The sequence below is a fragment of the Protopterus annectens genome, chromosome 4.part0, assembly GCF_019279795.1.
Source record: "Protopterus annectens isolate FY-2018-M chromosome 4.part0, PAN1.0, whole genome shotgun sequence".
In the NCBI taxonomy this organism is placed as follows: Eukaryota; Metazoa; Chordata; order Ceratodontiformes; family Protopteridae; genus Protopterus; species Protopterus annectens.
Genome location: NC_056733.1, coordinates 13693952 through 13718215, shown reverse-complemented (window position 1 = coordinate 13718215; position 24264 = coordinate 13693952). Strand labels below are relative to the sequence as shown.

The 24264-nt window shown below is 44.5% G+C and overlaps 1 protein-coding gene across 1 annotated transcript in view; it reads left to right on the top strand.

Annotated features, from left to right (window-relative positions):
* The window catches only part of CCHR4.PART0H17orf75 (chromosome chr4.part0 C17orf75 homolog), a 671853-nt gene that overhangs the window by 188518 nt on the left and 459071 nt on the right, over window positions 1–24264 (top strand). Inside the window, exon 4 of the mRNA XM_044068053.1 lies at window positions 484–615. Coding sequence (XP_043923988.1) covers window positions 484–615 — 132 coding nt within the window. The remainder of the gene's footprint in view (window positions 1–483; window positions 616–24264) is intronic.

Below are 24264 nucleotides of genomic sequence, written 5' to 3'. Positions count from 1 at the left end.
TTTTAATTCAAGCTGCTTTATAACAAAAAAGCATGGTTATAGCTAGCTAGAACAAATTTGTACGTTTTCTTTAATATGTTACAGCTGCTTTAGTCATTGAAAAGATTTCTGCTTTTGACATTTACTCATCTCTCTTTCTCTCTGTCTCTTTCATCTACTCTTGATTTGCAACCTGTAATAAAGGTTGATTACAGAACCTCAGAAAATCAGTTACAGTTGCATCTGATTGAAAAGCTGACCTGTATATAGCAGCAGGACTATTTCCAGAACTCCTACTTAAGTATAAATAGAAAAAAGAAGTAAGGGAAAATAACAAAGATACATTGTACTGTTAGCTCCATTTTATTTATATAAAGATGATTTTTGTGTACTGATTCGTTTTACATTGCATTTGTAGAGTTAGTAGTTAAAGATAAGTGTATTATGATTGACTGGCTGTTATAGATAAGTAACTTTCAATACTGATTTCTTTTTTTTTTACAGCGTCCCAGAGCAGACTGTTGGCTGTTATTACTGTCTTTTACAAGATTTATATCCCAAGGAACCAGAAACCAAAGAGGTCATTCCAGACTATGTCATCTGTTTTCTAGGTGGTACAGAGAAGGGCCTTGAACTATATCCTTTGTATGATATTGTTTAAATTAACTCAGCTTTAGAAGTATAGGAGACTGACTTGGATATCTGAGAATATTGTGTTAGATGTTGTAATTTTCTTCTTAGTTTAAATAATGAAGTATAAAGGTAGTGGGGCTGCTTCTGGTTAGACCTGTACTGTGCACAAAAGTATTAGCTGCATCTCAGTCCAGGACACTGTTTGGTTATGATCTGTGTGTGAGTCAGGCTTTTTAAATACAGAATGTTGTACAGCTGCCCGTTTGTGCACCATGGGTTCCCTGTAATTGTGGGAGTTGCACAGCTATTGAATTTGCCCAGGCGACCCTATGTGGGTGTGTGCCCCACATGGTTTCAGACACATAGCACCACATCTCAGTGCTTATGCTCTGTCCACAGCCTTAACATGAGCTGTATTCTGCATAATCCTGCCTTTGGCTTCCAAGTAAACAGTGCTGCACTGCTATTGGGCTGAGAATGTGTAAACCTTCTAATGTCAGCAGGAACCCCCAGTCATAATTACTATGCAAGTGCATGGACTTGTGTTGCACATTTCCCCATGTTTGTAGAAATACACTTCAAGAAAACAGAAGAATAACCAGATAAAGCAAAACACAAAATGGTCTTAGTCATACTTTTATTTTAAATGTCATTGTGTAGTGTGGGCATCATTTGTCTTGTAAGCTTGTTACCCAGGAGCTTGGACAAATTTAATTGCATTTGTACTGTGGATGCAGAAAATTTTTTGACTTCTGAATACTGATTGCCATGAGTGGTTTATGGGAGTATTTCTTGACTGAAGGGCAGAAGTAACGTTGCATTGTAAAATCTTTGCTGTTCCTGTTTTTGCCCAACCACATGAATAGATGATATGTTTATACAGACAAATGACTGTGTAACTGGAAGCAGACCTTTACTTGAAATATCCATCTGGAAGTTCAGGTAATGTAGTCTTCTTGCAAACCCATTGGAGCTTATTTTCCAGTATTTCTTCCCCCAGAATGGGGATTCGCTGTTGAAAATAGAGAACTCTCTTCAGGTAAAGCAGTTATTAATGGACACCTCCCTTAAAAAAGCCCACATTATCTGCTCATTTTTGTAGTCTCATGTAATCTGTAAGTGGTGGCATAAACTATGTTAACATTAGTTTGAACATTGCTGAACTAAAATCTATGCTGTAGACTGTGTTTACTGATATTGCTTAATGTTTTCACTATGAAGGACTTCTAGTTAACGCGTGATCTGTGTTTTGGGAGGCAAATTCAGTATGTTCTAGTGCTCAGTGTGGGAGTGTGACACAAGTTCAGGGATATCCTGTACTTTCATGGTGGTAAATAAATTGAATATCAGTACTACCTACTCTGAAATGATGGGGTGGGAGTTATACTACTTCCATTCTTTGTCGGCAACAGTAAATATAGTGAGCCAACAGTACCAACCCCCACTCCCCCAAAAATTTCTGTGGATGTAGAAAACCTGTCTCCTTTACTAGCAGTATGGTAAAACATAGCTATTACTGGAAGTGCACCTCCTGATGCACATGGGAGCTATGGCTTATGTGAAGGAAGACATCGCTGCAGAAAACAGCTGCATTGGCTGTTTTTTCCCCATATCAGAAGGAGGGTGTTACACATTTGCTTCAGTGCAAAAGACACCTTGATAAAAGCAAATTAGTGTTTTGACGTGGGCCTTTTTTAATCTATTCCACTCCTCCAGCATCTGCTAGTATAGTTTAGACTGCTGAATTGAAACTGTTTGCAGGCCAGCTTCCTTTCCCCTTCCCCTAGTCAACGTCTTTTCCTAATAGTCAGGAAAAAAGACACCAATTCTTATAGATTTTAAAATTATAGTAAAAGTCCAGGCATGCAGTCACTCTGCATTTAAAAAGAACATGTTCCAGAAGCAGGACCGGGCTTAGCTGAAATGGCGCCCTAGGTGAAGTAGTGCTTTGGTGCCTCTTAAGCCCCACCCACACCAAACTCCAGAAACACCCCTATTTGAGCCACACCCACAGATAGGTCAGTTCCCATGAAAGCCACTACAAGTTATTTCCTTCAGTTATTTTAACGCATGAAGATCAGTAAACTGTTTATCATACTATAGGAAGAAAATATTGTGATGTAGTTAAACTTCAAGGAAGGTGGAATTTTCAGTGCTGAGATGCAGGTAGGGACACAAACTACCCCATCACTATTTAAATGATGGCTCCTCTAGTTGGCTTTCGCCTCTCTGCTGGAGATATCCAGCAGGGGAATAACAAACAAGCTTAAGAGCAATAAGGGCATGTTTGAATGTTGACAGACGTGGAGTTAAACACTGAAGAAAAATGTACTTGTAAAATTTCAACATAATACTAAGATGGTACGCTGGGTCGGCATTGGGCTGAAGCAGTGTTGGTATGGGGCTGGCATTGGTTAGGACATGACCAGCAGGCATTAAATAGCCACATCAGCTAAGACACCAAAGCAGACTTGTTTCGGTCTGTGTTCATAAGTATATCACTGACTGGATCACAATTTCCACAGGTAAACAATGTGTAGAAAACTGAAGTACCCCTGAAATGGAATTTTATATAATTTCATGCTTGATATAGAACCCCTAAAGCTAGCCAAAGTATATGCATGAATGTTTATGTACATAAACATATAGGTTCATACTAGGCTATCTGCCCTGGGGCAATTATAAGCCTAGCCCGATTCTGTATGGCTTACGCCACCCCTTGATTTGAGTATACTGTGCCCTTAAGGTTTAGTTTACTGTGCCTCTGTCTAATAGTGACACGGGAGTAATCCCTCGGACAAACCTATGATCCCCCATCCACTTATCGAGATTCTTCTTGAAGAGATTCAGTGAGGTGCTCTGCCTCACATGAACTGGAATTCTATTCCAGAGCGAAGGGAGCCTCTGGGTTATGAACTTGTCCCTCCAGCAAGTTCTATTTATTTCTGTGCTGAGGTTCAAGTCCCTCGAGCGTGTGGCTCTAAGGGATTTAGATTTACTGAGGTGGAGCATGTCCATTAATTCTGGATTTGACATAGCTTTGTATGTCAGGCATAGATCGCCTCGAAGTAGGCGGTATGCAACTGAGTAGAGCTGGAGTCTTTTTAACCGAGCAGCATATGGCATCTGTTTGAGACCCTTGATCCTCTTGGTGAGATACTTTTGGGGTCTTTCTAATTGCTGCAGGTGTCAGGTAAGGTACATCCCAAAAGGGGCATTGTATTCTATGATGGGCCTGATGAGGGATGAATAAAGGGGCACGATTACCTCTCTTGATCTAGATGTGAAACCCATTGTGATGAGGTGGGCTATGTAGAAGGTCTTTCTAACCACTTTGGCAATGTGGTTTTCAAAGGAGAGATTGTTATCAACTTGGGTCCCCAGGTCCCTAATAACTTTCTCTGTACTTAATAGGTTTCCGCCTATGTGGTAATTTGTGGGCACATAGTTTTTGCCAAAGGGTATGACTATACATTTTTTGGCATTTAGCTTTAAACCATGGCGCTGGCACCAGTTATCTGTCTCTGTGAGACCTTTTTGAAGGATGTTTGTGTCAGCTGGAGAGTTGATTATGGCGCCCAGTTTGCAGTAGTCTGCGAACTTGGTGAGCCATAGTCCTCCCACGTTTGCCTGTACCTCGGAAAAGTATATACCGAACAAGAGTGGTCCCAGGACAGAACCCTGTGGGATGCCACTTGTGACCGGTTTCGAGTCTGACATGGCTCCAGCAACTCTCACTCTGTGGGTTCTGTCTTTGAGCCAGTTTGCGACCCATCTTGTGACATAGGGGTTTATATTTAAGCTGGATAGCTTATCTATGATGCCCGAGTGGGGTATTGTGTCCAATGCCTTTGCAAGGTCCAGATAGGCTGTGTGGACTACCTTCCCTTCATCTATGGCTTTGGTGACTGTTTCAAAGAAGTCAACCAGGTTCAAAAGGCAGGATCTGCCCTTGACAAAGCCGAACTGGGTAGTTTCTAGTGTCTGTAGGTCCCCAATGTCTTTGTTTATGAGCTCCATGATGATCCTCTCCATAGCCTTGCAGACTAAGCTAGTCAGGCTTATGGGGCGATAGTTTCCAGGGACCGTAGAGGCTCCACCTTTGTGGAGTGGGACCACTGTTGCTGTACGCCATTCTGTGGGCACATATCCTGTAGTGAGGCTGAGATTGTATAGCTGTTTTATTTGAGGGATTAGTTCCTCTTGTAGTTCATGTAGGGGCGCAACCTGGGATGCCATCTGGTCCCATGGAAGCAGTGTTTTTTGCTTTTGAGAGGGCAGCCTTCACCTGAGCATCTGAGATGTTTGGGAGGCAGCCCTCTGCCGGGATAGATCCTTGCTCTTTTGGGGGGGGGGGGTGGAGAAGTTTGCACTGAACCTGTCTGCCGGGATATTGGCGCTGTCTGTGGGTTCAGTGTATTTTATGTCATTTAGAATCAACTCAGAACAAGTCTGGGAGTTGCATCCCAGGTTTCTAACATAACTGAAAAAAGCCTTATGATTGTCTTTGGTGTCCTGTGCAATTTTTCTCTCGAAGCTGGCCTTGGAGGATTTTATGAGGGATCGTAATTTTTTGCTAGTACTGATCAGAGATGCCTTCCCTATTAGGGATTTTGCTCTATCATGTAGTAGCTTCCTCCTTCTGTTGTACAGTTTATTTATGGCAGGGGTCCACCAGACTGGGCCTGCCTTTGGATGATTGGGTCTTGGTTTTGTTTGGGATAGCATGATCCATGCATTCCTGGAGATGTCCGTAGAATGCATTTATATAGGATTCTGCAGTTTGGGCTGTAGTTTCCACTGGCCCTGGGGCCTTGAAGGATTCCACTTCGGTTTTGAGAAGTGAGAAGTTCGCTTTTGAGAAAGTTTTTCACTGTGGTTTTCTGGGCTGGGGGTGGGGTCGGGATGTGGACATCCAGTGAAATTAATTTATGGTCTGATCTTACCAATGAGGGATATACTTCTGGTGTGGAGCATAGAGTCTCCATGTTGGTAATGATCAGGTCTAGTATGTTGTCCACTCTTGTGGGAGTGATGACTAGTTGTTCCATAGCATTTGAGTTTATAATTTCCAGGAATCTTTGGGCTAAGGTGCTGGGGCTTGAGTAGTGCTTCCAGTCAATGTTTGGGTAGTTGAAGTCGCCCAATATAATGGTGTTAGGAGAGATCTTCATGTTCTCCAATGTTTTCAGGAAAGCCGAATGGGATTCCTGACTTTGAGAGGGTGGTCTGTAGGATGCTATAAACTGAAAAGCAGTCTTGCCCACTGTTAGTTGCACATGGATGGTCTCCAATACTTCGTGCAATACCACTAACCTGGAGGTGTGGATATCCTTGATAAATATGGAAACTCCCCCTCCTTTTGTGGTTCGGTCCAAGTTTTGGGGCCGAAAAGCATGATATGAGGTATAGCCTGGTAGTGCTGGGGTGCTCTCTGGAGCCTTGAACCAGGTTTCTGTCACTGCACAGATATCGATGTTCTCCATACTGAGGAGAGCTTCGAGTGCGTGCATCTTGAGGTTAAGACTTCTGGCGTTTAGCAGCATTACCCTTAGTTTCTTGTTCCTTGTGCTGTCTATGGGGTGGGTTTGACTTTTGAGCCTTGCCTAAAATGGCACTATGGGGTGGCAAGAGCCTTTGCCAATATCCGAAAGCCCAGTGGTGACAGGTGCAAGCCGTCCCTAGCGAAGCAACGTGGCTTGTCGAGCATGTCATCTTAGGCTGACAGACACTGGATCCCCTTTGAATGACACCAAAATTTTAGCCAATTGTTAAAATCGATCATTTTGTCTTTGTACTGTGGCATCATTCTAGGTGAGGGTAAGATGCTGCTCAAGGTCAGGGTCATACCAGCCTGGGCTACATGATCAGAGAGCTCCTCTATGTCTCTTTTCATGTAGTCCAGGGAGGTACATCTCAGGTCATTCACACCAGCATGTACAATGACTGAGTCATATTTGTATTTGCTTTGGAGTGACCCGAGTGCTTGCGTTATGTCGGATCCTAGCACCTGACAGGCAGCTCACTGTGACCTTCTCTTTATTCAGCCTGGTGAGCGGGACGTCAGTGTGTCTGACAATAGAGTCACCTATAACAAGAGTATCAGGTGTGTTATTCAGCCTTAAGGACTGTGGCTGCTTGGCACACTGACTTTGTGGGTTATGTGTTGTGTGTGTTTTGTTTTGAGGTAGCGTTTGCTTGGATGTCTAATTTGGAGGTCTCTGTTGCTTAGGTAGATTTTTATTTAGAGCCTCCGAGTATGTTTTTGTGTATTTATGTGTTTGGTTCGCTGATGTGGTGGGACTATGTTATACTGGAATTGTGTTGTGTGAGGTTACCTTCTCCTCCTGACTGGTTACACCAGTTTTGAGATGAGAGAGCTCAGCCTCCAGTTTGGCTAAATAGTTGCATCTCTCACATATATTTGAACCTGTTTGGAGGAGGAGAGGGTTGTCCTTGCACATGAGACAGTTGTAACATTGCCTCAAAATTCCCTGCTTCACCAGCTGGACTGGAGAGGAAACCATTGACTGACCTTTGGACCTGCTAGAGTAATAGGGAAACTGAATTTAAGACGGACCAATAGAGCACAGGGTAATCGTAGAGCGTATAAGAGTAAGTAGTGCTTATGGTTTAATAGTGCTAACTTGTTGGATTACTTAATTGGACCAGTGAAGGGCCTACGAATGAGAATATGGTGTTTAAATTGAGAGATAGAGCAGTTCTAAGGGAAAAAGTGAAGAGCAGACTTTGTGGAGCCAGGAATAGTTTAAACCCAATTAGGCGGCGCTGCCCGCTGTTGCGCTATGCTCAAAACCGCGCAAAACCGTGCAAAAGAGGGTTTTACGAGAGGAAGATGGGGTTTTGGAATTGACCCAGAATGGCCAATAAAACTACAGTTTCAAGTCCGTAACCACTCCCACAGGGGCAGGCAGGCTGCTCAATGTTTTTCACTGCCACTGATCAACAGAGAGACTTTCCTTTAGCCCAAGCAAAAAATGGCCTCACAGAAACTTACAAACAGTTCAAGAACAGCAAGCCTGTAACTGAACTTTTTTAAATCTCAGAAAAGTGGGAAAAAAGCAATTTTTTTTTTGTTTTTTTGTTTTTTTCAGAGATAGCAGAGGTTAACAAGTTATAACAGTGCAGTAAATGACCCCACACAAGAGTGCTAGGCCAAAGACAGATAAAATGCAAGTTTTGAGAAAAAAACGATTTTAAAAATAAGTGCAAACAGGAAATTCAGTAAACAGCTCTAGGTTGTGCTCTAAATACAGTTACTAATGCAGAAATCAAATTTAACAAGCCAGAAAATGCTCAAAATAGGCGGCTATGCAGAAAAACTTAGCAAATCAACAGAGGAAAAATACTTAAGTCTCAAAAGTGGCTCCTTTCTTCTCTCAGCGATGTCCTTCACGAATGCAACTGCAGTCATAACATATGGGTTGTCCTGCCTCAGGCAGCCCTCGGTCGGCCGGATTCCAAAGTCTGGGTCCGACGTCGGCTGATGTCGCATTTCTCTCCAACGTCAGAGCGGCTGGAGTATATAAGCATCAGCCAACGCCATTTTCTTCAGTCTTTCTTGCCGCGCGGTGCCCGAAGCAGAAGCAGTTCGCAAGTGCCGGTCGTGTATTCTTCGAATCCAAAGTCATCAAAAAAGCTAAGTACCCCGTTGGGGACCTTTTCTTGCCTCAGCTGATGTCAGAAATTACTGAAAAAGTTCAACAATTGTCTGTCTTGTGGTAAACAAATACCTCATAAGGATTTCCACTCTTACTGTCTTCCTTGCCTTGGCCCAGACCACGACGTCTTGGCCTGTGTCGTCTGTGCTCGCTTCAATAAGCGCACTCTCAGGCGCCGGGCGGAGTTCGCTGAAGACTTTTTCGGTGATAAATTTGCTTATACAATGCCGTCGGAACTTCCGACATCGCAGACTCCTAAGAAACGAAAAGACCGGGACCGACATCCTCGGCCCGTGTCTTCCACCGACTCCACGCCAAAACCTACCGCGAGTGCTCCGGTTCCCCCTGAGACGGTTATTTCACCGCTCCGAACCGAAGACACCGCATTACCGATACCTCTGACACCGGAGGCCACACCGACGCCAGTTATAGATTTTCCTCCGGATACTGAAACCGAGGAAATGCCCGAGACCATTGCTGTAGATAAGGTCACTCCTGCACGTGGAGCTGCTAGGCCTCCTATGGCCATGTCTATTAAGGCCTACACATGTGCTAAGGCAGCCAGCAAGACCAAACACCTTACTGCTAAAGCCTTACCTCAGCCTACTCCTGAAACACAAATCATGACTATGGCCGCAGACTTAATTTCCATGATTAGAGGTTCACAGGCCCATCCTGAGAGAGGATCCCAGCCTCCTTCTGATAAGAGGCCCTGGGTTGAACCCTCTGACCCTGTCCTTTCAGATGAAGATTCTGAGGACTTTGTTCACTCCGATGGCCAGGAAGAGCTCTTCCAGACCTATGAGGACTTGGATGCAGAGGATTCCATCCCCTCGGCCTCCCCTCCAGAGGATATTTCTTTTGGGGAAGTTCTGCATACCATGAGGGAACTTTTTAAGTGGCAAGGCCAGGAATATTCTGATTCCAGAAAGCGCCTTCGAACCTTCCTTAAAAAGCCCCAACACAGGCCCCTGGCTATACCTCCTGTGCTTGATGTTTTGGATGACCTATACTCTGACTCCAGTGTTACCCCGGATACTCTTCCTCCTGCTTCAGCCAAGCCAGACAGATATTATAGGGTCCCAGAAACATTCTCATTTCTTTAGGGCCCATGCTATTGATTTAGAAACTATTTCTCAGGGACCTAAAGGGGTTTCAGCATCCACCTCCAAAAATCCTTTGCCTTCCAACAGGGAAGCTAGGTCATTAGAGAGATGGGGGAAAAAGGTCTACACCTCCACTACTTTATCTATGAGAGCTCTGAATTGCCTCTTTCATATGTTTCAATATCAGGATTACCTGCTAGATGATTTACAGAAAACTTTGGCCTCTCCTGAACCTTTAGACAGGAAGTCTTTGCAGGAAGCTGTACATAATTCTCAGCAAGTCAGCAATCACTTTCTGCAGTGTGGATATGATGCATTGGAAGCTTCATGTAGGGCAGCTATGACAGGGGCGGTCATTCGTAGACATGCATGGTTAAAAGAACAACCTCTACCAGATCATGTTAAGGCAAAACTTCTTGATGCACCCTTGGAAAAGAACAAGCTTTTTGGTGCTAATGCTAAAGATGTGTTAAAGTCCATCGAGGAAAAAGCAAAATCAGTTCAGACGGTCAAAGATTTCCTCCAGGTTCAGCCACCCAGATTCAGCAGGAATTGGCCTTCTAAAAACTGGTCCTTTCCTAATCCTGAAAGATTTCAAAGGGGTAAAACAGCCATGGCCGAGGAAGAGGACAATACAGAGGTTCTTACAGTGGACGACAATGGCAACCAGCAAACCAAAGAAGTGACACAGGGGTCTCCCCTGCCCCACAGGGACAATCTCAATGACTTTCCTCTACTTCCGCTCACCAAGGAGCAAATAGAAGCTCCCTTGGGCGGAAAATTATCTCTGTTTTCAGACAATTGGCACGGATTGACAAAGGACAAATGGATTTTGGACATTATAGACCAAGGTTACAGGTTCCACTTTCATACCTTACCAAGAAAACAAGGCATGCCAAACCTACCACAAAACCAGAGGGCAGAGGCTATCAAGCAAATTTCTCTGCTTGCTCAGATCAAAGCAATAGAAAGAGTTCCACAACCAGAACAAGGCCAGGGTTTTTACTCAAGACTGTTCCTTGTTCCAAGAAAAGAAACTCAATGGAGACCAATACTGGATTTGTCCGCATTAAACACTTTTCTCATAGTACCAAAGTTCAAAATGCTGACTCTACAGCAACTCCTTCCCATGCTGGGCAAGGGGTCTTGGCTGATTACTCTGGACCTCAAGGAGGCATACCTGCATGTCCCTATCAGACACAGCTGCAGAAGATACCTCAGATTTCTTGCAGGGCCAGAGCAATATCAATTCTCAGCATTGCCATTTGGCTTATCTACTGCGCCCAGAGTATTCACAAAATGCCTGGCTTCAGTAATTGCTCATTGCAGGCTCCAGGGGATCCAAATTTACCCGTACCTGGACGACTGCCTCATACAAGCGGACGACAAATTGATTTTGACAAAAAACTTGAACTATGTCATACAATTGCTACATGCTCTGGGATACACAGTCAACTTCCAAAAGTCAAGACTTCAACCATCCCAGCAAATAACCTTCTTAGGAGCCAATCTAGACACAGCCTCTCAAATGGCTTACCTGACAGAAGACAAACAAGAGAAGTTAACTTATTATTTCAAAGGTTTGGCAAAACTCACCCAGATGACTGCAAGGGGATTCCTACAGGCCCTGGGTTACATGGCATCCTGCATTCTCCTGGTTCCATTAGCAAGACTACACATGAGAAAGCTTCAATGGTACCTAAAAAGCCTATGGTCTCAGCACAGCAACAACCTAGAGACAACCATACTGCTCATTCCATGCCTACAAAAGGAATTCCTATGGTGGGCCTCGGTAAGCCAGGCAAACACAGGTATGTCATTCGAAAAACCTCAGATAACAGACCATGACCACAGACGCCTCAGACCTTGGATGGGGGGCGCACATGGAGGGCAGATGTATACAAGGACAATGGTCTCCAAAGGAAACACATCTGCATATAAACCAAAAGGAAATGCTGGCAGTAATGCATGCCATCGAGGCCTTTCGACAACAACTTCAGCAAGGCCATCTACTGATACGGACAGACAACACCACTGTGATGTGGTACATAAACAAGCAAGGGGGCACCCATTCTTACCCCCTTTGCAGACTGACAATGAATCTTTGGGAAAAATCACTGAGCCTAAACATACAGTTGCAATCCCAGTTTGTTCCAGGCAAAGACAATGTGCTGGCGGACAGCCTAAGCAGGAATTTCACAGATCCACACGAGTGGAGGTTACATCCGAAAATCTTCACACAACTCACCTCGACATGGGGCAGGCCAGAAGTAGACGTATTTGCCTCCCACCTCAACCATCATCTACAAAAATCCTGTTCAAGGACATATCATCCACAAGCTTGGAAAATAGATGCTCTTTCATTCAACTGGAACTTCCTAAAAATCTATGCATTCCCACCTCTGCCACTGATGACCACAGTATTACTAAAGATCAAAGCAGAGGCCCAAGGGGATCCTAATAGCTCCAGACTGGCCAAGACAACACTGGTATCCACTACTACGGAGCATATGTCACAACAAAAAGTGGGCCCTTCCCCAATGGCCCCTACTTTTGACTCAACACAACTTCAAAACAGTGCATCCAAACCTTGAGACGCTGCAGCTAACAGCCTGGGAGATCCCATGAATAACCTCAATCTATCTCTCTCCAAGGAAGTTCAGCGGATATTAACAGAAGCTCGAAGACCATCCACCAGAAAGGTTTACTTAGCAAAATGGAAGAGATTCAGCATTTGGAATACCAGCAAGGGACATGATGCATCATTATTGAACATCCCACTCATCCTGGAATATTTGGCAGATATGCTACAGAATGGACTCTCATATTATTCCATAAAGATACATGCTTCAGCTATTTCAGCTAGATATAACACTGATCCGCCTGTGTTTTCACATCCTTTGTTAAGGCAATTCCTCAGGGGAATCAAGAACATTAAGCCACCAAGAAAGGCTCCAGTGCCAGCTTGGGACCTCAACTTTGTCCTAGAAAAACTGACTCTACCTCCCTTTGAGCCAGCAGCTTCAGTGGACTTACAATTTCTCTCATGGAAGACAGCTTTCCTGTTGGCAATTACCTCAGCAAGAAGGGTTTCGGAACTACAGGCCCCAATGGCAATACCACCGTTCATAATCTTTCACCGAGGCAGGGTCTCCTTAAGAACCAACCCTACTTTTATGCCAAAGGTGGCATCTAGGGTTTCTTTAAATCAAGCTATTCACCTGCCTACTTTCTTCCCCAATCCTGAGAGCAAAGGGGAAAGACTGTTGCATACCTTGGACATTCACAGACAACTTCGCTACTACCTGGACAGAACCAAGACCAGTAGGAAGTCTGATCAGCTTTTTGTAGCTTATGCCCCTGGAGTACAAGGAAAAGCAATTTCCAAGCAGACTATTTCAAAATGGATTGGACATTGCATCAGATTTTGTTATTCCTTCCATGGGAAGAATGTTCCAGACAATGTCAGACCACACCACCAGAGCTACAGCCACCTCTACAGCATTCTTAAGAGGGGTGCCTACAAAAGACATTCTAGAAGCTGCTACATGGAGCTCCGTGCATACATTCTCCAAACACTACAATCTCCCTTTATACTCCAGATCCAGAGCAGGCTTTGCTTCGGCAGTCCTGCAGGGTTTGATTGCCACACCATCTCTTTCCTAGAGCATTCCTTCTCCCCCAGCTAAGCTATGTATTCAACCCATATGTTATGACTGCAGTTGCATTCTTGAAGGACATAGTACAGTTTTGTACCTACCATAAATGTAGATGTCCGATGGATATGCAACTGCAGTCGGATTTTCCCTCCCTCCATACCCCTCTATGCCTTGGGTCCACTCCTATCACTGTTTCTCTTAGCTGGGGATATCTGTTATGGTGTATCTGTTTATTGCTTACTTATTTGTCTGGAATCCTGTTTTTGTCTTCCAATTTGATTACAGCCTTCCTTGGAGGGCACCTGGCATCTGGGGCAAGAAACACTGAAGAAAATGGCGTCGGTTGATGCTTATATACTCCAGCCGCTCTGACGTCGGAGAGAAATGCGACATCAGCCGACGTCGGACCCAGACTTTGGAATCCGGCCGACCGAGGGCTGCCTGAGGCAGGACAACCCATATGTTATGACTGCAGTAGCATATCTATCGGACATCTACATTTATGGTAGGTACAAAACTGTACTTTTTCTCCTCTTGGTGGGTGCTTCACCAACAGCCTGATGTATGCATGTTTATCAACATATGTGCAAAGAGGTTAACATATAGTTCGTATTTACTATGAGAACTAGTTTTAATGTATCTGTTTCTTAAATGAGTAAGTGAACTGGTGCCATGTCTACAGTATGCAGCTAGAGGCTTTGTGGAAGTAGCATAACCACAAGTTACACTAAGAAAGAAAGCAGTGCTGTTTCTGAGGTAAAATATGAAACTTGTGCATTGCAGGCAGGCAATTCATTTTTGAGGGTTAGGGATGGAATTTTTTGGTCAAGGAGGAGTTGTTATGGTCTGGTTCAGGAATGGAATTTTCAGGGTCATGGATTCCCTGTAGAAGGAAGGAGTTTGGTGTTAGGTGAGATGTCATTTAAATCTACAAAAATTGTTGTTTTTTTTTTTGCATGAGTTAAGAAGTGCAGTCATATTAAAGCAAGCTTCCATACTTTGCATACAGTTTCAGTAAATTAAATAACCTTCAGTCAAAAATACTGATAAGAGCAGAATGTGCAGTAGTTTGAAAATAAACAGATCTTACAAAGCTTGGAAACCAAGGCTAAAGAGGCATGTAGAACACTACAAGGTTTTGGTATTGAGAAATACTTCAGACACAGTTAAGTTAGTTCGTCTGGACTGATATGCAGGAAGTCTTTGCAGTACAGACACACAAGCCTGAGTCAGGTCTAATGTCCACCATTAGAGAATATAAATAATACTATTTAGGAGGAAAAGACTGTTTCAGTTCATATTATTCAGGAAAATCGGAATGCAAGTGCAGAAACTTTAGATATATTTATCAGCACTGTTAATGTTATCCAGCATTCCAGAATATTAAAAAATGTCTACAGACGGTTAATCAGCACTGTTATTGGAGACAATATTCAGATATTGTTGACATCTGCACATAATAAAGCCTTCTTAACTAAGCTACAACATGTACAGAATTCATTTTGAAAAGTACAAAGAAATTTGGCTCATAAAAAGTCTGGCACCTGTTCAGCACATTTCTGGTTAATTAACAAATTAAGACATTCATTCCAGTCACTTCCATCTCATTCCAGTATCCTACAGTCGTATCAATTCTTTCACTGGGGATAAAGTTTTAGGGTTAAGGATGGAGTGCTGCTCCAGTACATTTAAACAGTGTTGGATAGCTACAGTAAGCAGGCGTACCCCTTGATGTCCTTCAAGGATGCATCTGCAGTCTTTACAAATGGGTTGTCCTGTCGTCAGGCAGCCCTTCGGTCGGCCGGATTCCAAAGTCTGGGTCTGGCTTCGGCTGGTGTCGCACTTCACCCGACGTCATTGCGGCAGTTCTTCGGGTATAAAGGCATCAGCCGACGCCATTTTCCTCAGTCTTTCTTGCCGCGTGGCGCCCGAAGCAGAAGCTGTTCGCAAGTGCCGGTCGGTCAGATCCAGAGATTACTACTACCGAATACTACTTCGAAGACTTCTATAAAGCTAAGTACCCGTTGGGGACTCTTTCTAGCCTCAGCCGATGTCCGAGAAAGTTAATAACTGTTTATGTTGAGGGAAACAAATACGTCATAAAGATTTCCACTCTATTGTATACATTGTTTAGGCTCAGACCACGGCGTAGCAGCTTGTCTAGCCTGTGCTTCTTTAACCGACGGACGCTTAGGCGTCGCTCGGACTTTGCTGAAGAGATTTTCGGCTCGATTTTGCCTACATTATGCCGTCGGATCATCCGACTACAAATAACCAAAACGCAAAGAAAGGACCGACACTCGCGGTCCGTGGTTTCGGCCGAAACCGCGGTTAAGCAAACCACGAGTGTCTCGGTTTCGGGCGAAACCGGGCAAGCAGTTCTTTCTTCAGCCGATAACTTGCCTTCTACCGAGGCCTCTTCTATCCTGGTAGAAACGGCTTCTGAAATCCAACCTTCTGTTGCAATTTCACAGGATTTATCAGACACCATTCCCCTAGATATTTCTACCCCTGCACGTGGAGCTGCTAGGCCTCCTCCAGCTATGTCTATTAAGGCCTTTGCCAGGGCTAAAGCAGCCAAAGCATCAAAACCTGTGCCTGCCAAGCCCCCCTCTCACAGGCCCAGCACCAGCTCCCATATGCTTTCTTTGGCAGAGGATCTCATCTCCTTAATTCGTGGAGCCCAGCCTCATCCAGACAGGGCCTCTCTCCCTCCTCCAGAAAAGAGGCCTAGAGCAGAGCCCCCTGAGCCAGTAGCCACAGATGATTCCTCTGATGACTCAGAACATACAGACCCTCCTGAGGCTTCTTATTCTCCTTACGAAGACTCTGATGCTGAGGAGTCCATCCCTTCAGCCTCTCCTCCTGAGGAATTTTCCTTTGGGGAAACCTTTCATGCTATGAGGGAACAATTTCAGTGGCAGGGCCAAGATTTCTCACTCTAGAAAAAGGCTTAGGACCTTTCTACACTTGCCACAGCATAGGCCTCTAGCTATTCCTCCAGTTCTATCTGTTGTTGATGATGCATTTAATGATGCTTGCACTGCTCCTGATACTTTACCTCCGGCTCCTGCTAAGCCCGATAGGTACTACAGGGTCCCGGACACTCATCACCACTTATATAAGGCCCCTTTTGCAGATCCAGAGACTATCTCCCAGGGCCCTAAAGCTGTAGCAGCTACTTCTTCTAAAAACCCCCTCCCGTCTGAAAGGGAATCCAGGTCCTTAGAGAGATGGGGTAAAAAAGTTTACACCTCTGCTACTTTGTCAGCTAGAGCTTTGAACTGCCAATTTGATATGATTCAATATCAAGAGTTTATGCTTGACCTGTTGACTAAAAAGCTGTCCTCTGAAGAATCTTTAGATAAAAAGTATGTTCAAGAAATGTTACATAACATACAGCAGGTTAGTAACCATTCTTTAAAATGTGGCTATGATGCACTGGAGGCTTCCTTTAGATCAGCCATGACTGGCACAGTTATCAGGAGGCATGCATGGTTGAAAGAGCAGGCATTACCAGACCATGTCAAATCTAAGCTTTTGGATGCACCTATGGACAAGGTCAATTTATTTGGTGCCCCACAGCAGGTACTAAAAAGATGGAAGAGAAAGCAAAATCTGTGCAAACAGTAAAAGATTTCTTACAAGTTCAACCTCCAAGGTTTAGCAGGAATTGGCCCTCCAAGAATTGGTGCTTTCCGGACTCCTCTAGGGCACAAAGAGGCAGGAATAGGCGCTCTAGAGGCAGAAACCAATCCAGGGGTGCCTACAGGGGTCGCCAGTGGCAGGGTAACAACCAACGAGGCACGGATACAGCCACCACCACTACAACAACTCAACCACAGTGACTTGGCGGTGGCACCGCCTACCAGGGAACAACTAGAAGCACCCTTAGGCGGAAAGCTAACATTATTTTCAAGAAACTGGCACTGCATTACAAGAGAAAAATGGATTTTGCAGACTATAGACAAAGGTTACAGGTTCCATTTCCATACACTACCAGGAAAGAGAGGAATGCCAAACTTACCACCTTCTCAAAGGGCAGAAGCTCTAAAACAAATATCTCCATTATTAAGAATGCGAGCTGTGGAAAAGGTACCATTTATGGAGCAAGGGAAAGGATTTTACTCCAGGCTCTTCCTGGTACCAAGAAAGGAAAACAAATGGAGGCCTATTCTAGACCTGTCCGCTTTAAACACATTCCTCATTGTTCCAAAATTCAAAATGCTGACCCTACAGCAGCTTCTTCCCATGCTGGGCAAGGAGTCTTGGCTGGTAACTCTAGATCTCAAGGAGGCATACCTGCACGTCCCCATAAGACCAATTTGCAGAAGATATCTCAGATTTCTTGCAGGATCAGAGCATTATCAATTCTCAGCATTGCCCTTTGGCTTATCTACTGCGCCCAGAGTGTTCACGAAATGCCTGGCATCAGTAATCGCTCATTGCAGACTTCAGGGAATTTAAATCTATCCCTACCTGGACAACTGCCTGATACAAGCGGACAACAAAAACAAACTAACAGAAGACTTACAAAGAGTCATCTACCTGCTACAAGCTCTGGGATATACAGTCAATACAAAAAAGTCAAGGCTGATTCCATCCCAGAGAATAACCTTTCTGGGTGCAGAACTGGACACATCAAAACAAATGGCATTTCTAACTGCAGAAAAGAAAGAGCAACTTCCTCTCTACTTCTTGGCATTAACAAAGCAGAGCCACCTAACTGCAAGAAAAGTGCTACAAGCTCTAGGCTTCATGGCATCCTGCATAATACTGGTCCCTCATGCCAGACTTCATATGAGAAAGCTACAGTGGTACCTAAAGAATTTGTGGTCTCAGCACAAGCACAGCCTAGAAACCAAAATTCCAATGATCCCATGCCTGAAGCCAGAGTTCTTATGGTGGGCTCAGACCTATCAATCAAACACAGGACTGCCCTTCGGCAAAAGTCAACCAAGGCAAACCATCACGACAGATGCCTCAGACCTCGGTTGGGGGGCACACATGATGGACAAGTGCATTCAAGGTCTATGGACTCAAGACCAGGTGCATCTGCACATAAATCTAAAAGAAATGATGGCAGTAAAATTGGCAATCCAGGCATTCAGACCTCTTCTCCAAGAAGGCCAGTTGATGATAAGGACAGACAACACCACAGTTATGTGGTACATCAACAAACAGGGAGGCACACACTCATACCCTCTATGCCGGCTGGCACTGGACCTATGGGATTTGGCTCTGAGCTACAACATTCAGTTACAGGCAATTTATGTACCAGGGAAGGAAAACATTCTAGCAGACATATTAAGCAGAACTACAACAGATGCCCACGAATGGATGCTGCATCCGGACATTTTCAAAACCATCACAAGAGAATGGGGATTACCACAAATAGACTTGTTTGCATCCCCATTCAATCACCAGTTGAAGAAATTCTGCACAAGGACTTACCACCCACTTGCTTGGAAGGTGGACTCCCTATCCTTCAGTTGGAAAAGCCTGTCAGCATACGCATTCCCACCACTACCTTTGATGCACAAGGTGCTTCTCAAGATCAAAGAGGAACGTCCGAGGATCATTCTGATAGCCCCGGACTGGCCAAGACAACATTGGTATCCACTGCTGAGGAGCATGGCCCAGGAACAAATATGGACACTGCCCCTGATCCCATTACTGCTGACACAGAACAACTACAACATTCTGCATCCAAACCTAAAAACTCTGCAGCTAACTGCCTGGAACATTACATAACAGCAATTAACCCAAATTTATCCCAAAGGGTTAAAGACATAATCCTGGAGGCTCGTAGACCTTCAACAAGAAAGAATTATGCAGCAAAATGGAAAAGATATCTCATCTGGAGTACTGCAAAGGGGCAAGATGTGACACTGGTGAACATAGCCAACATCCTGGAGTACTTGGCGGAGCTCTTCCATACAGGCCTGTCCTATTCCTCCATCAAGATACATGCATCAGCTATTTCAGCAGAATACAGCTTGGATCCTCCTGTCTTCTCGCATCCTCTGCTCAGACAGTTTCTGAGAGGAATTAAAAATGTAAAACCTCCCAGGAAACCCCCATTGCCAGCATGGGACTTGAACTTTGTGCTAGAAAAACTGACTCTACCTCCTTTCGAACCAGCAGCTACAGCAGAATTGCAATACTTATCCTGGAAGACTGCTTTCCTGCTGGCAATAACTTCAGCAAGAAGGTTCTCTGAACTACAGGCATTAATGGCAGTACAACCCTTCCTGATCTTCCATCGAGATAGTGTCCCTGAGAACAAATCCTACATTTATGCCTAAGGTGGTATCCAGAGTCTCTTTAAATCAGGCTATCCACCTTCCTACATTCTTCCCCAATCCACAGAACAGGGGAGAAAAGCTCTTACATACCTTGGATGTACACAGACAATTACGCTACTACCTGGACAGGACAAAAAACAATAGAAAAACTGACCAGCTTCTGGTAGCATATGCAACAGGAAAAGAAGGAAAACCAATTTCTAAACGGACAATCTCCAAATGGATAGGAAATTGCATTAGATTTTGTTACTCCTACCATGGAAAGAAAACTCCAGAGAACATCAGGCCTCACTCCACAAGGGCTACAGCCACTACCACAGCTTTCTTACGAGGAGTGGCTACCAAGGACATTATAGAGGCTGCTACTTGGACCTCCGTGCATACATTTGCCAAGCATTATAACTTACCTCTGTACTCTAGATCCCGTGCTGGTTTTGCCACTGCTGTTTTGCAAGGGATCCTGACTACACCATAATCTATTCTCATTTCCTCCTCCCCTAGTTTAGCTATGGTATTCTACCCATTTGTAAAGACTGCAGATGCATCCTTGAAGGACATAGTACAGTTTTGTACCTACCATAAATGTAGATGTCCGAGAGGAATGCATCTGCAGTCAGGATTACCACCCTCCTTCCCTCTGAGGTACTCCTAGGGTACTTACCAATCTTCAGCTAGCTTGGGGGGGATCTATTATGGTGTATTTGTTTGTATATATGTACATACATGTTTATTTTGTGTGTTTGCTCTCTACTATTTGGAAACTTTGGCATTTATCCAAATTTAGCCATCCAAGAGGGCACCTGGCATCTGGGGCAAGAAACACTGAGGAAAATGGCATCGGCTGATGCCTTTATACCCGAAGAACTGCCGCAATGACGTCGGGTGAAGTGCGACACCAGCCGAAGCCAGACCCAGACTTTGGAATCCGGCCGACCGAAGGGCTGCCTGACGACAGGACAACCCATTTGTAAAGACTGCAGATGCATTCCTCTCGGACATCTACATTTATGGTAGGTACAAAACTGTACTTTCACATTCCAAAAGTAAAATGGGTACTTGTGTATTATCGCAACCAGATTCCACAGTCACCAGTTGTAGCCACAAAATCACTTTATGTATGCGTCTTAACTGTAATCCATCTCAGCATGTGTTCTGTAAATGTTTTTGGCCAAACCTGTTTCATTTCGGGATGATCAGACCCTCACAAGACTGTTCCTGAGGTGGGACACTGTCATGACATATTTCTCACCTTCTTTTGTTAAATAAGTCCCCTGGAAGTCAAAAACAGCAGTGCAAAATTAAGTAAAACTGGACAGATTTGGAAAAGACTGCCATCATACACGTATTTGGTACAAGCAAAAGTTTGCTGTGACACAAATGTTATGAAGGATAGCACGTTTTAAATGGAGACATTTTTCATTCCCATGATGAGTGATGTACTCAATTGGTTGGCCAAAATATGCATGTTTTACGTGTGACACCATGACAATGTCATAGGGAAGGCAGACTTCTGCCACAGAAAATCCTGCCTTTGCATTTGAGATCGCTTGTTACCCATGTCTCTGAAACTGCTGATGTTCTTCATCTCACATTGCTGCAGTCCTTACACTTGGGTAGTCCGCTGTCCTCGGTCGGCCCGAATATCAAAGTATAAGGCTGACGTCGGTCAAGGCGCATTTGACTGACATCAGGACGTCAGGGTACAAATGCGCATGACCGACGTCATATCCTCAGTCTTTTTTGCCGCATGGTCCGATGCAGAAGCAGTGTTGCAAGTGCCGGTTGGCGTTCTGAAATTGTTCGATTTCGGAGTTTCAGACCGAGTCAAAGTTGGCTAAGTACCCGTTAGAATATTTTAGTTTTTCTTGCCTCAGTGGTTTACCGGATGTCAGAAAAAGTGAATAATTGTATTTCTTGTGGGAAACAGATACCGCATAGAGACTACCATACTTTGTGTATTCCTTGTTTAGGGCCTGAGCACGACGTTGTGGGGTGTCGCTCTTGTGCTAGATTCAATAAGCGCACTATTAAGAGAAGATTAGATTGTGCCAGGTTAGTCTTGAGCGGTGCAATTATAAAATGCCGTCGGATGCTCCGGCCGCTTCTTCAAGAAGCGCAAGGACAAAGCAGTTAAACCTAGGCTAGAGGAACCGTCAGTACCGGACCGGTTCTTTAGAGGTGTCGGTGGAGCCAGTGGTTCCACGGAGGTTTCTTTGGGATCCCAGGGAGAGACTTTGTTATTGCAGGATGTGGCCTCTCAGGAGGCAGGCCAGGCTGATGGGGCTTCTCAGGTTACTATACTCCCTCCCTGCCTAGGGTGGTTAGGCCCTCTCCTTCTGTTTCCAAGGCTTCTCCCAGGGGCAGGCCAGGTTTAGCTTCAGTTGGTGTTACCCCTAGCTCTTCAGGAACTGTGCCCAAGAAGCATATGCTTAAAATGGCAGAAGATTTGATTACTTTGATTAGGGTTCTATGCCCCTCCTGATAAGAGACCTAGGGTGGAGCCTGAGCTAGGAGTTTTGAGCAGGCTTCAGATATTTCAGAGTCTTGGCTGAAGACTTGCAGGAGTACTCTCCTTATTCTGATTCTGATGTGGATGATTCTACTCCTTCTGCTTCTCCTCCTGAGGATTTTTCTTTTTCAGAAACTCTTCATTCCATGAGGGAGCATTTTAAGTGGGAAGGTCAGGACTTCTCTGATTCCAGGAAAAGGCTTAGGGAATTTTGTTTTACCCCAGCATAGGCCTTTGGCTATACCTCCTGTTTTGGATGTAGTGGAAGATGTTTTTACAGAGGCTTCTCTTACTCCTGATTCTTTGCCTCCTGCTCCTGTTAAACCGGATAGGTATTACAGGGTGCCTGAAGCTCATAAGTATCTTTTTAAGAGTCCTAGGGCAGACCCAGAAACTGTTAGCCAGGGGCCTAAAGGTGTTAAGGCTTCTGTTGTAAAGAATCCGGTTCCTGCAGACAAAGAGGCCAGGGCCTTGGATAGATGCGGAAAGAAAGTTTATACTTCTTCCACTCTTGCTATGAGGGCTTTGAATTGCCAGTTTCACATGTTGAAATACCAAAACTTTCTCCTTTCACAATTGAAGTCTAAGGTTGATGCTCTGGCAGAAGGTATTGATTGTAAAGAGTTGCAAGATTTAGTACATGTTTCTGAACAGGTGGGTAAGCATTCTTTGCAATGTGGTTTTGATGCTGTACAGGCCTCGTCTAGGGTGGCTGCCACTGGGTCAGTTCTTCGCAGGCACGCCTGGCTGAGGGATCAAAATTTATCTGAACATGTTAAAACAAGGATTTTAGATGCTCCTTTACAATCTGACGTGTTGTTTGGTCCTCCTGTTGAGGCAGTTTTAAAGAAAATGGAAGACAAGGCTAAGTCTATGCAGACTGTTAAAGATTTTTGCAGGTCCAGCCTCCAAAGTTTAGTAGAAATTGGCCTACTAAGGGGTGGACGATCCTTCTTATGATTCCCAGTCTAGGGGTAGATCTAGGCGTGGTAGGGGTAGAGCTCAGGGCTCTTTCAGGCCTAGAACAGGGAGTTCTCCTGCACAGTCTTGGTGAGGGCAGGGGTCAGTCCTTTCGTAAACAGACCCAATGACCTACCTTTTCAGCTGCCAGAGCCTTCTCGTCTGGCAGCACCTTTGGGAGGAAGGTTGGCACTTTTCAAAGAAAATTGGAGTTTAATTACCCAAGACAGATGGGTATTGGATATCATACACCACGGTTACAGGTTTTATTTCCATACCTTGCCTCCTTTCAAAGGCATGCCAGACGTTCCTCCTCAACAAAGAATAGAGGCTCACAAGCAAGTTTCTCTGTTACTCCAAATAGGGGCCATACAGCCGGTCCCTATGCCAGAAGCGGGCCTAGGATTTTATTCTCGCCTGTTCCTAGTACCAAAGAAGGGGAACACGTGGAGACCAATTTTGGATTTATCTACCCTCAACACTTATCTGGACATTCCCAAGTTCAAAATGTTGACGTTACAGCAGCTTTTACCTCTGCTGGGCAAAGATCATTGGATGGTAACTTTGGATCTCAAGGAGGCTTACCTTCATGTTCCTATCAGACTAAGTTGCAGGAAGTATCTGCGTTTTGAGCTGGGACTTCTCACTATCAGTTCTCTGCATTGCCCTTTGGCTTATCTACTGCCCAGAGTGTTCACGAAAGTTCTGGCTCCAGTGCTAGCTTTCTTCAGGCTAAAAGGAATACAGATCTATCCTTATTTGGACGACTGCCTGATTCTGGCTCAAGGAAGGAAGAGCTTCTTCATCATTTGGAATATGTGATAGCAGTGCTAAGATGCCTGGGGTATTCTGTGAACGAAATAAAGTCCAGTCTAGTACCCTCGCAGGACATGTGCTTTCTGGGTGTGAGACTGAATACAGCATCCCAGATGGCCTTTTTAACCCCGGACAAACAAAAGAGTCTATCCCTTTACTTCCATCAACTATCTCATCAGTCCGGGCTGACTGCAAGGACAGTCCTTCAAGCCTTAGGGTTCATGGCATCTTGTATTCTGGTGCTTCCCAATGCCAAACTGCATATGAGGAAGCTGCAATGGTATCTCAAAATGTATGGACACAGCACTGCCAGGATCTAGACACTGTCATTCAAATAATACCTTGCATTCAAAAGGAATTTTGTGGTGGGCTCAGGAATGTCACCTAAACAAGGGACTCTCTGTGACCCGCCAGAGGCGAGTCAGATTTTAACGACAGATGCCTCAGACAAAGCTTGGGGAGCTCATCTAAATGGAAAGTGGATACAAGACAAGTGGCCTGCCAGACTACAACATCTACATATCAACCTGAAGGAGATGTTAGCAGTCCAGTTTGCATTAATAGCTTTCAAGGATTTACTTCTTCCAGGGCAGGTGTTGATTCTAACAGACA